Genomic DNA, 14,319 nt, shown 5'->3' with positions numbered 1-14,319 from the left:
CTTCTGTAATTGCAAGATGCTCTGCTTATGTTGGGATGGCTGAGCGGTATAATATCTAACACTCATGTCTTTCCACATAGAACCCCAGGAAATGTAGTTTGCTATGGGTGCTGAGACTTGTGAGGAGACTCCTTTCCCCCCTCACAGAGTTACAATTTCTGGAGTTCCCTGGGAAGAGGGGTAGATTGTTAAACCATGTCGATACAGGTGACGGCAGTCCTTCAGAACCTACTCATAGACTTTAATGTGTTATCGACACCGCCAGCGATAACTGCAACAGTTTTGCCTTTTATATTGCAAATTGTCCTGCTCATTGGTTGTGCATTTGTCACTGTCAGCTGCATGCAAGTAAACAAAGGAAGAAATTGGAATGACAGCTGCCTCGCGTGAACACAGTCTGCCCTCAGCCAGACGACATGCAGCCAGTCCTGGGGGCAGCCCAGGTGACCTCCAGCTTCCTCCAGCCACCCTTGTCTCATTGGTGCCCTGAAAGAACTCAGCAGGAATTATTAGGTCCTTCCACCCCACCAGTCCCAATGCGCACCAGCCCACGACTGCAGACAAACCAGTCACCTTTAAATTGGACCACTGGATTCTCCCAATGCACCTGGGAGCATTTCTCCAGGCCTGCTTGGTGGCAAAGATGAGCTCTTCCCCAGTCATCTGGTAGGTTCCTGTTGTTTCTATCTCTTGGGCCACAGTTTCAAGGCGTGCAAGGTGCTTTTCTATTCTGGGCCTGGCAGGTGGAGTGGGAGAGGAAACAGCAAACAATGAAGAGCAACACTTTGAGCTGATGTAATTCCAAGAGGAGAGGGCAAGAATAGCCGTATGCAGCTGGGTGCACAAGGAATTCTCCAGGAAAGACCCCAGAGACAAGAGGACCCCCCTCCCCTTATCCCAAACTGGGAAGTGAATCTGGGACTCTGAACTTTCATGGTTTCCTTTGATGGCTGCCAATATTCATTACAGCAAAAGACACCATGAAAGAAGAAGCTTGTTAGCTTTCATTTTGGGGGAAATGACTCTGAAGCAATCAGCAGGGCATGAGAATGATCTTGGATATTAGAAACTGCTTTCATAAAAATTAATTGATGGAAGGGAGATGGTCAATTTAAATTACTCCAGGTTTTCATTATTATTTTTTTAAGCCACCTGGATCACTTATGGAGATAATTGGGAGCAGGAGAGATGATTGAAAGCTCAGCCTTGGGAACCAGTAAGAAAACCTGGGTTCATCTCCCTCCCACCAGCTTTGAGGAACTACCCGTCATTAATAACGTTCCTGAAACACAAAATAGATCAGGGGTTCAGCAAAGACTAATCAAATACTCCAGACATTCTTTTTTGATGATGATTTGTTTTGTTTTTTTGTGATGGTATCAGGGCAGTTATATAGAAGTGGTATGTAAGTTAGCAAATTATTATTGCCCTCTGGTGGGGCACTCTTGTGTGATGGCGCAACAAAAGCGGGACTAAAATAAAATAAAGCAGAACATTTGTGGCATAAAAAGTTAAGGATTTGAGCAGGGAGCTACAGGGTGTCCACCGACTGGTAATGATGCAGTTTGAGCTTTGAAAGTGGGACTGCATATAAGTTCCGTGAGATGTTTAGGAGCACAAATCCTTGTGAATGAACAATGGAAAGGATGTCTGAAAGGCAGGATCAAAGAAGAACAAAACAACAACAACCACTCACTCTTTAAAGGATTTGTAAAACAGGTTGATGAACTCTATTGCTTGAGGTAATAATTCATCTCTCAGGGTGAGCCCATTGCGGGGACCTCTGACCAAACCTTTGGGGTTCATGACAGATCCCTGGCACACCTTGGTCCTGCAGTGAAGAACCTGAAGCGAACATAACGGCAAGAGGGAGAGAGAAACAGGTGGATCAAACCCATGGCTGGCAGTGTGGAGGGAAGCTGTGCGCATCCCGAGTACATTTGCAACATTACAATTCCCATGCTTAAAGAACAAGAGGCACATGCTGCCACAACAGGTGAAGGGCTCCTCGTCAGAATTCAAACCAGCCAAGTCCCTCTCCAAAGCGATTCCATGTCATTCCACTCTGCCTCCTGGAGAAGCTGACACACAGGACCATGATCCCCCTGGACTGGCTCTAAGTGAGGCAAGTGTGGGCTAGCCGATGGCAGACTGAGAGAGGTGGGGCACTGCCCCATTGCCCCTAATGGGATAGGAGTCTCCACTCAAACCCATCCCCAATGCAAACCCAGCCAAGGCCCTCCCATCAGTTGTGTCACCAATCTCTGGAGCAAGGCTTTGCACCTGTCGCATAGCACAAGAAAGCAGCCTCATGGATGCTCGAGTGACAGACAGGCAAAGTGGGCGTGGGCTCTGGGCTCCACCCACTTTAGGCTTTAGCCCTGCCCACTGCTGACAATGTAGCCCTAGGTTGCATTGGTTTCCCTGGCCCTCAGGAGGAAGGAGCACCCACAAAAAATCCATATAGCTCTCTATCGTGTTACCTCTTTGGCCTGGTAGTGCAATGCGTCTTGAAGACTGCTCCCAGATTCCCAGTTTTTGATGTTTAAATGCCTCGGACACTGGGACGTTTGCTTGGTACCACTTGGGGAATGTTTCTGTTCAGGAAAGGAAGCAAAAACACAAAATAAATTACGGTGTCATGCTTTTAAAGAAAGGGACGAGTTGAAGTGAGAGTCAGGAAAGGCAAGGCAGCAAAGCGAGAGGAAGAGAGAGCTAAATGTATTGATGTATATACTTATTTGAGGGACGCGGGTGGCGCTGTGGGTTAAACCACAGAGCCTAAGACTTGCCGATCAGAAGGTCGGCAGTTCGAATCCCTGCAACGGGGTGAGCTCCCATTGCTCGGTCCCTGTTCCTCAAAAGCACGACAAAGTGCAAGTAGATAAATAGGTACTGCTCCGGCAGGAAGGTAAACGGCGTTTCCGTGTGCTGCTCTGGTTCACCAGAAGTGGCTTAGACATGCTGGCCACATGACCCGGAAGCTGTCTGCGGACAAACACCAGCTCCCTCGGCCAATAAAGTGAGTTGAGCGCCGCAACCCCAGAGTCAGTCACAACTGGACCTAATGGTCAGGGGTCCCTTTTCCTTTTATATACTTATTTAATTTACATCCCAACTTTCCTCCAAGGAGATGGAAGCAGAATTGCAGAGTTTGAAGGGACCTCAAGGGTCATCTAGTCCAACCCCCTGCAATGCAGGAATCTTTTTGCCCAACGTGGGGCTCAAACCCACGACTCTGAGATTAAGAGTCTCATGCTCTACTGATGGAGCTATCAGGAGCACTTGAACGAAGATGAAGGGGGAGCATATGGTTCTCCCCCATTTTATCCTCACAACAACCCTGTGAGGTAGGTTAGATTAGGAGTGAGAGACCAGCCTAAACTCTGGAAGAGTTTAGGGTGTCTTTTGGGTGACTGGTGCTGTGAATCTCCACCTGTGCTCAACCTGTATGTGGAAAAACCAACCAAAAAATGCTGCTAAGTTCCCAGTGACCTCTTTCCAAAGGAAACATATTCTAGAAGCCCGCTGTCATGGATGCTTTCGTTGAGATTCCTGCATTGCGCGGGTTGGACTAGATGTCCCTCGGGGTCCCTTCCGACTCTGCAATTGTATTCTTTCTAAATTGCCTTGTACCAAACAAGATCATTGGTCCATCTAGCTCAGAAGTGTCTACACAGGCTGGCAGAGGCTCTGCAGGGTTTTAGGGAAAGGAATTTCCCAATCCAAGCCAGAGTTTGAGCCCAAGCCATGCGCTCTCCCACTGAGCAACAGCCCGTCTCCCCAAAAAGCTGGTGTACTTGGCTCATGACTCCCGTGTTATCCTCTCAACAGCCCTGCGAGGTCGTTTAGGCTAAGGGAAAGTGGATCACTCCTTGGACTTCTCTGCCCAGCAGTAATGAGAACCTGGACCACTCAAATCCTAGTCAGACACTCTATGCATCACATCCCCCAAATCACCATACATAGGGCATTGAGGCTGTAACGTCTTACGCCCTTTGGAACAAGGGCACCCCAAATTTAAACTCACCTCTCTTGCCGTTACAGTGATCACGTCAGGTTTCTTGCTTAGACCATTTAACGAGGTGACTTCTCGTTTTGCCAGGCTGTAAGAACAAGGAGGAATTGATTTCATAAGAGTCGGGGGTGGGGGGAATGAAAGCCAGCCTTTGGTATCTTGGCACCTTGGCACAGATATACTGGAAAATAGTCTTGCCCAGAAGTCTTGACTGCTTTGTAGTCCAGAACATCTGTTTTTAGAAGATATCTGAAGGCTTTTATATATGTTGGAAGCCACCCAGAGTGGCTGGGGCAACCAGACAGATGAGTGGGGTATAAATAATAAAATTATTAGTAGTGGTATGCACTAGAAACTAGGCTTTTAGCATTGCAGCTCCAACCCTCTGGAATCAGTTACCTGCTGAAATCCTGCAGGTGCTAAGTATCTGACTGTTTTGTTTAGGCTTCCCCTGAGGTGTGGCCCGGTCATTTATGGTATATTAATTGTACATCTGTAGGAACACAGACCCTCCCAGTGCCCCTGTTCTCCAGGGACAGTCCCAGATTTACAGAAGTCGTCCCAGTTTCTGATTTGATATCAGAATGTCCTGCTTTTCCTTAGGACATCCCTGTTTTCACTGGGGAAATGTTAGAGGGTTATGGGAACAGCTGTTGTTATACAGAATTCGGCTTTAGTCGTTTTTAGAATTTAGGTGGCGCTGTGGGTTAAACCACAGAGCCTAGGGCTTGCTGATCAGAAGTTCGGCAGTTCAAATCCCCGCGGCGGGGTGAGCTCCCGTTGCTCGCTCCCTGCTCCTGCCCACCTAGCAGTTCGAAAGCACGTCAAAGTGCAAGTAGATAAATAGGTACCACTCTGGCGGGAAGGTAAACGGCGTTTCTGTGCGCTGCTCTGGTTTGCCAGAAGCGGCTTAGTCATGCTGGCCATGTGACCCGGAAGCTGTATGCCAGCTCCCTCGGCCAATAAAGCGAGATTGGCGCCACAGTCCCAGAATTGTCCGCAACTGGACATAATGGTCAGGGGTCCCTTTACCTTTACCTTTACCAAGTCAGACTGTAGAGTCCATCCAGCTTAGTACTGTCCACACTGACTGGCAGCAAAGGGTTGAAGACAGAGGGCATTCCAAGCACTCTTTGGAGGTGGCATTGGGGATCGAAGCTTCTGCTTGCAGAGCAAGTTCTTTGTCTCTGGGCTATGGCCCTACCCCAAACATTTGTACTGGGTCTTGCTTCAGTGGCCTCAGGCTGTAAAGCAGCTTGCAAATTTGCAAAAGGAATCAAGCGAGAAGAACACTGCATTGGGAGGACTCTGAGATGGCCAAGGCTGGTACTATACCACTTTGGTAAACAGGGAGAGGTTCCCAAGCTTGGATTAAATTAGGAAGTTTAAGCAAGAGATTCCCAGGGGGTGCTGGCTGCAATCAGGAGCCACCCAAGGAGTAAAACAAAGGGCCCACGTCAACCAGCTTCAAATATAATCTTGCAGCAGGCTAGTTATAGCAGCAAAACAAAGGGAGGGAAAGTGCTGGACAGAACTGGCTGCTTTGGGGAATTCGCTGGAGGAAAGCTTCTGAAAAGAAGTGAGGACTGACAGCTCGTTAGGAAAATAACTGTGGATTTCCTGCATAGAATTGGTTTCCTGTATAATGATGACTCCTGAACTCTTCTCTCTTCCTTTTCACTTTGATGCTGGCTGGAGATCAGGAGACTATTTATGGAAGGGCTGCCTGCAGCTCAGCGGCTGGACAGCTGCTTGGCAGGCAGAAGGAACCAGGTTCAATCCCCAATGTAGGAGGAACTGGGAGAACCAAAATCGATGCATCCTTCTGTCCTTGAGTCAGGGTGGGTGACTCCTATGATAAGAGATCCGCTTGGTGCGTGCGTTTGCTGGCAAATTAGAGAGCCAGTTGTGTTGGTCTGTTACTGCAAACACACACAAAGAGATCGAGGGTCTGGAAGCCAAGCCTGATGAGGAATGGTTGAAGGAGCTGGTTATGTTTAGCCTGAAAAAGGGGAGACTGAGAGGAGAGATGATAGCCATCGTCAAATATCTCAAGGGCTGTCACATGGAAGAGGGAACAAACTTGTTTTCTCCTGCTCTGGAAGGTAGGACTTGAACCCATGGCTGCAAGCTCCAAGAAAGGAGACTTAGGAAAAACTTTCTGACACTAAGAGCTGCTTGATAGTGGAACGGTCTCCCTTGGTAGGTGGTGGGCTCTCCTTCCTTGGAAGTTTTTAAGCAGAGGCTGGATGGCCATCTGTCATGGATGCTTCAGCTGAGTTTCCTGCATTGCAGGGGGTTGGACTAGATGACCCTCGGGGTCCCTTCCTACTCTACAGTTCTATGATTCTATAAACTTTAAAGGCCAGCCACACTTTGGAGCCCTCTTTTGTCTGATGCATCACCTTCGTCTGATGTCATCGCTGCGCAGGAGTGAGAAAGATAAAAAGTACCCATTGCACCAGTGTGATCCAAAGAAACGGCTGCTCTTCTCAAGGTTTATTGGGAAGTTCTGCTTGGGCAGTGCCTGGGACTTGCTTTCCCCCATCATTGGCTCCTACTCTTCAAGGAGGAAGGAAGCAGACAAGCATCTTGGTGGATCAGACCAAGAGGCTCCATTGAGTCTGGCATCCTCCATCCCATGGCAGCCAATCAGATGCTTTAAGAAAACTCACAGGCAGGCAACTTCTCCTGGCTTTCAGAAGCACACTTCCATTGAACATGGAGGTTCTATTAGCATTTATTCATTTATTTATGCTGGCTGGTTGCAATCACCACATTGGCCACCTCTGATATAGACCAACAGCGAATTCAGTTCTCTTAACTGCTGGCCCTTATGCATCTGGACAGTACTATCTAGGGACAAGAAGGTGGCATCCACAGGTTTGGAGACGTATTTTTTTAAAAAAAAGAATGGGGAAAGCTGAGAACAAAATAAGCATCAGCCCCAAAGAGCTCAGTGAGCATACTCAACAGCCAGGGAATGCTGACTTGACTGCGGAAGCAAGGTAAACCACGACAAGGAAATGGAATGGAGTGTCTTGAAAAAGGTCATGGCTGGCAGGCTGGCATGGAGTGTTCAGAAAAGGGTGTGGCTGGCTGGAGCCCTAAACATTGCATTTTGCACCTCAGGCCCTACTTGGGAATATATCTGACTCCCTTTGAAAGAATCCGAGCCAGTAGCCCATCACACAGCAGTAACATCCTTATGCCGATTTTGCATCGCAGGAAGAGGAATTTCCTTTTTCGCCTCTCCTGGATCTACCGCCTGTCAGTTTCGCCAGGTGAAGTTGCTGTGGTTATGAGTGAAGGAGAGAAGGAAGCACTCTCACCTGTGAAAGTTCCTGGTTGCTTTTTCCATGCTGCTGCTGCTACTGTTGTTGTTGTTATTGTTGTTGATATCCTTCCCTTCTTGGGACTCAATCTTACTGGTTTGAGGTTTAAAAAGGAAGGGGCACATCATCCTTTGCATAGCAGGTGTGTGTGTGTGTGTGTGTGTGTGTGTTCCACAGCTCACAAACTTTGCTCTGTGCAAGGTAGACACCTGTCTGCAAAGGAAACACATACAAGGAAGTTCAGATGAATGAATAGCCCTTTTTAAAAAGCAAAGAACAGACATAAATTTAAAGAAGAATTGAGCGGGGTATGGAAAGTGGCTGCTGAATGGGATACAGCTGGAGGCAGCCTGTGGGTGCTCCACCAACCTTGGACCTGCGCATAAAATAAGGTCGCCATGTTTCAGGAAGTGAAAACCCGGTCTTTTAAAACGGTTTTTAAAAATTCTGCCAGGATGCCATTTTCAGCGGATGAATCGCGGGTGTATGGCAGCCATAAAACACATGTCTAGAGTGAGAAACTGCGGTGATGTCAGCTCTTTGCAGGAACTCTTCCCAAGGTGAGACTTTTGTGGAGGAGCTGAGAGTTTGTCCAGATTCTGGGTGACAGGGGTGCCAACTTGAATTAAATATTGGGGAGGGGCAGGCAAGCCCCACCCTGCATAATCGATCACATGGCATAGTGCATGCACACCATTTGAATGACAATGCCCATCAACTTTTTTGGGCGGGGGGGCCTCTCAAATATTTTATTGGGTAGGGTGAAGCTCCCTCGGACCCTAGAAGTTGGCTCCTATGCTGGGTGAGAGCCAGGAGATGAAGAGGGTTTGTCGAAAGGAGAAGGAACTGGTTTCGTTTCATGTTTATTAGTAATTTTGTGTTAATGTAAAAATTTTATACATGACTGAATTTTATGTAATATTGGTTGTTTAAGTTGTCTGTTGTTGCTTCAGCTTTCTGTAGAGACATATTTTAATCTATTAAGAGGTACAGAAATAAAAGCAAATGTTTGGTGCCTTCTTAGTTTTTAGAGCGGGGATGGGGAACTTGTAGTCCTCTCAAGGTTCCTGGACTACAACTCCCATCATGCCTGACCACTGATCCTGCTGGGAATAATGGGAGTTGTAGTCCAACCCCTAGAAGGCCATTGGTTCCTCATTCCCTATACAGGGCTTTAGATTATGTATTACAGAATGCTTGCTGTGCAATTATTTTTGCAGTGCAATTGTTTTAACTTTGGATAACTTAATTAAAATGGGAAGGGGTGTGTGTGTGTGTGTGTGTGTGTGTGTGTGTGTGTTATGGAGATAGAGTATTTTTTCCCTATCCCTTTCATTTAACATCAGACTTTAGGCTCGCCCAAGGAAATCAATGGATCACAGATGCAGGACTGACAATAGCCCTATTTGAGTGTTCACACAGTGAAAATTGGAACATGGAAACATAGCCAGCGGCCCTTTGCCCAGTCAGATCATGGGTCCATCTAGGTCAGTCTTGTCTACCCTGACTGGCAGAAGCTTTTGAAGGTCTCAGGCAGGGAATATTTCCCAGCCCAACCTGGAGATGCTGTTCAGGATTAAACCTTGGTCCTTCTGCATGCAAACAGCTCAGCTATAGCTCTTCCTCGTCTGCCACCCTAAATCAAGTAAAGAAATAAAAAATACTTAACTAAAAGTAGGAATGATCTGAATTTTTGAAATTGAAATGCTCTACCACCAAAAAAGGCTCTGCTCATCATCTCTCTTGCTGAGCCACTAGAGTGGTCATTCAGTACTTTGCAGAGAGTACAGTAAAAGACCTGGCTAAGGTAAATGATTGCATTGAGGGGAACATCTCCATGGGCTCTGCTTACTGAGTTCGCACATAAAAACTGCACTGGAAAAAGGAGGAAACTGAGAAAGAAGTGCTGGAAAGGTTTTCAGCAAATCCAAGAAAACTTGTTTTAGTTTAGATTTTTAAAATGAAATGAAAAAGCTGTATTCTTTGTAATTTTTGCAAAATATACTCCCTGGTGTTAATTTTTTATTTAACTTCCTAGTTTTCAAATGACTGGACATTCTGACAGATTTTTCTGAGTACCGGGGGGGGGGGTGTCACAAAAAGTAATATAAAACAATCAAAATTTGAAACAAATTGAGACATTTCATTCTAAATCTGACAGACGGAACCAGGTGGAGGAGGATGACAGGCGGGTGTCCTGCTCTCCCCCCCCCCCAACATAAATCTTGGCTACGCCCATGAACTCTGATTGTCTCTGTGATGGCGCAGCTAAAAGCGAGCCTATTTCAGACCTTCAGCCTGAGAAAATCAGGTTGCAGTGTTAAGCTGAAGGGTGCCTTTCTCCACCCCAAGGGCTGAATTCGCTTCTAGGCAACTTTCTGAGGGTTGCATGCCAGAAGTGGGCGGGGCCAGAGGCAAAAGTGGGCAGGGCAACAAATGCAAATTGTACCTTTGCACAAGAGTCTTGACCCACACTCCCACCCCTATCACTGTCTTCCACCCAGGCAAGTGGGAGGCATTGTTACAGGTCAAAGACACAAAGTCAGAGGTGCAAAGTAGGGTTAGTGAGGAATGTGGCTGGAGGTGAATTCCGAGGGCCGGATAGAAAGGTCTGGAGGGCCGTGCCTGGCCCTGAGGTTCCCCACCCATGCTGAAATCAAGGGAGCCCCATTGAACACAGAAGAGGGATTACTTCTAAGAAGATATGCACAGAGGACTGGGTTGCCTACTTCACCCCCAGGCATTCGGTAAACAATTTAAATACATCAAAAATAAGTATTCCTCTCCTCTTCAGATCAATCATTCACTAAACACGTGCCCTTAACACTACAAGATTCCATGCACTACAACTGAATGGTTACGATTAAAGAAAGTGCGTAGTAAACTTTCCCTGGAAGCACTGGAATCAAATGCATAAGACAGAATCCGAACTGTGCAGGCACAGAAGTCAATCTCATTTGAGTCCAGTGGAGTTTACTGCCAAGAGAAACTGGGCTTAGGGTGGCAGCCTTGTTTTTTGCAGGATCGGGCCCACCGCTGCCTTTTAAAAACCCCGAAGAGATAGGATGATGTTCTACAATATTTCAACAATGTTTCTACGGTTTAACTAGAATGAGCATTGCTCAAGCTTTAGGTGAAAGATACAGCCCCCCCAATAAAGGCTTATGTTTAACCCTCACCTCAATTTCCATGTACAATCCCTATTCACTGAAATCACTTAAAAAACCTAAGTATAACTGCAATCTAGGAGCCGTTTGTACATTAATTTATTCCAATAGGACTATGTGCGGTCTTTGGACAAAACCCAAGCAAAATGCCACACTTTTTTTCATTTTAGCAAGAAAGCTAGGTCTTTGTTTCCATCTGTCCTGCTGAAAAATCATTTACCTTTGTTGAACCGGGACTTCGTTATGTTAAATCTCCGCAGGATACCTGTGGATCAGTATCTGATGGCTGGCATCTGCCTTGAGCAGCTGGAATCCCTAGATCTTCCCTGCCAGATTTAGCGTGCTCCACTCATCTCTCGTTTTCTCCCCGGTGCTCATCCAAAGAAAGAGAGCTTTGGTTTCGTGAATCTCAGCCTTAATGCCAAATCCTCAGCAGACCAGACTGTGGCAAAGTTTCTGCAGCGATCCAGCAAGAGGGCAGACTCAGCTATTCCTCCCTACTGGCGAAGCTGGAATGAAAGACTCCTTTCCCCCAGTTGGAATAATCCCTGAGCTGTCAGCAAAAAGGAATTGTCTTACCTTGAGTGATTTTTTTGTTTGTTTTTGTTTTAACCAGTCATTTGGGAGAAGGTCTTTGCAAACGAAGAGTCTCTGTCTCTCTCTCTCTCTCTTTTCAATCTCCAGATACCCTGAAACTAAACTCTGAAATCCAGACAACCTGCAAAGCAAAATGCATTTTTATACCCTTCTAGATGCAAATTGAGAAGGGGGAAATACATGAGTGTGGCAGCAATAACAAACAAATAAAATTAAAGAGGAAAACCCCTCAATTTTGGTGAGCATTGCCAGGAGAGAAATTTGTCCGGTCGGCTTCAGATGACACACACACACACACACACACCCAACCCACCCAACATGTGAGTGAGTGAGTCCATCCTTCTTCCACGTAAACTTCCCTGAATCGTGAAATAAGGAAATACGGTCACTCCTGATGCTATTTTTGGAACAAGTGAGCCTAGGAAGGGCATACGCAACAAATGAAGCAGTCTGGTGCAGCAGTCTGTGTGTAAGAAGCCAGCTGCGAAGTTCTCAAGCAAAGTTGAAATAAGTTAAGAAAGCTCTCTGTCTCTCTCTCTCTCTTTCGGTTGCCTGGCCTGCTTTGCAAAGCATCCTCCATCACTTCCCAGATGAAAACGAAGAAGCACAAATGCCCCACTAACCGCTGTTCTCACACAGCAAGAATTGTCTCTCGAGTTCCCCACGCCACAACAACTGTGTCCATGCCATGAGAAGCAGACAGGTTTCGGTTCACTATTGGTTTCTTATCTTTCCTATCATGAATTCAGATCTCCACATTTCCAGTGGTTACTTTTCTTTAAATCCTCTGGAAAATCGCTGGTATCTGAGTGCAAAGTCCTCCTATAAAACACATTTTTGTACGTACACATTTTTGCAAGCAATTATCCCCAACATAATACATTTCTGCATGTCATTTTCACTAATATCTTCATTTTGACGCATGCTTTCCTCCTAACGTGTAATTTTTGCAAACCCTGTTTGACTGGAGAGGTGCATTGCAAAATTTGGATTTGTGTGAATTTTGAAGGACAGCTGCCTACCGTTTTTTGATAGAGCGGATTTGATGGATTCGTCTGAACAAACACGTGTGTCCGCCACACTCACGTATGTGACGTACAGCTCTGAGAGGACCAGAACCTTTTGCATGGAGCCAGTACGTGCACCTGTTCAAAAGGACCCTGTCCCTTTAACCCTTATGCCTAATAAAGAACTTATCGCACCAGGAAGCAGAGAAAAGCAGGTTTATTGCACGGAAATAAAGAGAGATCCGGATGCTGATTCGGACAGCAAGGTTATATATATACATGTAGGCAGCCAACACCGTCATTGAGCATACATGCACACCTTAAGTATAGAGAGCCCTTCGTTATCCAATGTGAGACAATGTGCCACAGACCCACACTCAAAAGACAGAAAATAACACGCAGGGCAAGACCAGTTCTATGATCAAACGGGGTGCAAAACCAGGGATTGAGATCTCTTACTTTTGTGAGAATTAAGCCCTCCCCTTCACTCTGGGCAGGGCGGTCCCAGTATGTTTTGCTTCTGAGGCAAGATGAGAAGTTCTGCCTCTTCCCCACTGATACCTACATCCCTCTGCTGGAGTTGACTAATCCCTCGTCCTCAATTATTCCTCCGCTGCTCCTCCTCCCAATGTCTAGGTCAAGAAAAAGGGGAGGAAAAGGAGGATGGGGAGGAGGTGGAAGCGACAAGGCGGGCAGAGGAGGAGCCGACAAGTGGCGAGCTGTGCGTTCCTTGAGGGCCCAAATCTGTCGCTTCCGCCAATGGTCCTGAACCTGCCGCCCCGAGGCAACTGCTTCACCTTGCCCTATGGCCGAGCCGGCCCTGGTTCTGGGAGAGACAGGTTCATCCTGCCATTCCTTAATGAAAGTTATTACAGTTGTACCTCGGGTTACATACGCTTCAGGTTACATACGCTTCAGGTTACAGACTCCCCTAACCAGAAATAGTAACTCGGGTTAAGAACTTTGCTTCAAAATGAGAACAGAAATTGTGCTCCGGTGGCTTGGCAGCAGCGGGAGGCCCCATTAGCTAAAGTGGTACCTCAAGTTAAGAACAGTTTCAGGTTAAGAATGGACCTCCGGAACGAATTAAGAACTTAACCTGAGGTACCACTGTACCTATATTACTCTAACTCTCTTCCTCGTTTGCCTTTTCCAATGTTTTTCCTGGGGGTTTTCATAATTTTGGGGTAAAACTTCTGAGGTTGGGAACGCATTAGAAAATCCCCTGTAGGAATCCACGGAAATCATTGACTCATTATGCAAACACTCACCTAATGAACGATTTCCTGAGAACGCATCGTGTTCGGACAGCAAGACCTTTGTGTGCTTGCCAACAGACTGCCCCAAGCTGACTTCTGAAACAGGATGGGTCAATAAATCGATCAAAACCGATTGTAACGGGTTTTTTTTAAAAAAAGAAAACAAAGCAAAAAGACAGCGTCAAAAACATTTGATAGAACGTTTGATCCAATGATAGAAGTAACAATAAAAGGCTATTTCTCCTTCTATCCTTAGTCGCAGGTGACCAGATGAGGCTGGGGGCCATTAATTTGCAAGGCAGACAATGGAAAAGAATCGCATTAAAAAACGCCTCCAACCCGAATCTGACCTTCTAAACTCTTGGGTCTGGTTCTAACTTTAGTAACTGGGTTCATTTTTCTTTTTTTAGTCTTCTGGCTCCTCCACCCATGTTCCTATTGCAGAACCCTTCATCAGACAGCTTGGATCGTTACCAGCGCAAGAGAGCTTCTGTGCAAATCGGCACGCTTCCCCCTGGGAAAAAGAGATTGCAGCATGGAACAGTTCTGGTGGGATCTCAAGAAAGGGGAGGAGTCGGGAAAGCAAGACTAAAGACTCAAAGGGCCTCAGCAGCTCTTCTTGGCATGGGGTTAGCAGAGAGGTGGGGTAGGCCTGTGACTGTCTCCATGTGTGGAGATCCACGCCACACACTTAAAGCCCATTCAATCCGCGTTCAAAGCTCATGACTCCCCCATTTAACATTTGTTAAAAAACCTGAAGCATTTTTGTTAGGGATTGTAGGGAAAGATCTGCCAAAAAAGCTGAAAAACATCTTCATGTATGCAACAACGGCCGCGAGAGTTTTAATAGCACAAGGATGGAAGACTGAAGAAACCCCAACTAAAGAATCATGGCAAGAAAAATTGATGGACTATGCAGAACTGGCAAAACTGACA

The 14,319-nt window shown here is 46.4% G+C and overlaps 1 protein-coding gene across 1 annotated transcript in view; it reads right to left on the bottom strand.

The window, feature by feature from the left end:
- NOS2 (nitric oxide synthase 2) overlaps positions 1 to 10,821 on the bottom strand; it is a 36,064-nt gene extending 25,243 nt beyond the window's left edge. Inside the window, exons 1-6 of the mRNA XM_081843678.1 lie at positions 10,741 to 10,821; positions 7,351 to 7,566; positions 4,031 to 4,106; positions 2,484 to 2,597; positions 1,697 to 1,845; positions 574 to 736 (exon numbers count right to left, since the gene is read on the bottom strand). Coding sequence (XP_081699804.1) covers positions 574 to 736; positions 1,697 to 1,845; positions 2,484 to 2,597; positions 4,031 to 4,106; positions 7,351 to 7,490 — 642 coding nt within the window. The 5' untranslated portion in view covers positions 7,491 to 7,566; positions 10,741 to 10,821. The remainder of the gene's footprint in view (positions 1 to 573; positions 737 to 1,696; positions 1,846 to 2,483; positions 2,598 to 4,030; positions 4,107 to 7,350; positions 7,567 to 10,740) is intronic.
- Positions 10,822 to 14,319: the final 3,498 nt, after the last annotated feature.

This window comes from Podarcis erhardii (assembly GCF_964252035.2).
Source record: "Podarcis erhardii genome assembly, chromosome: 16".
NCBI classification, from domain to species: Eukaryota; Metazoa; Chordata; class Lepidosauria; order Squamata; family Lacertidae; genus Podarcis; species Podarcis erhardii.
Note: the sequence above shows the minus strand (reverse complement) of the source record. Positions and strands in the feature narration are given on the sequence as shown.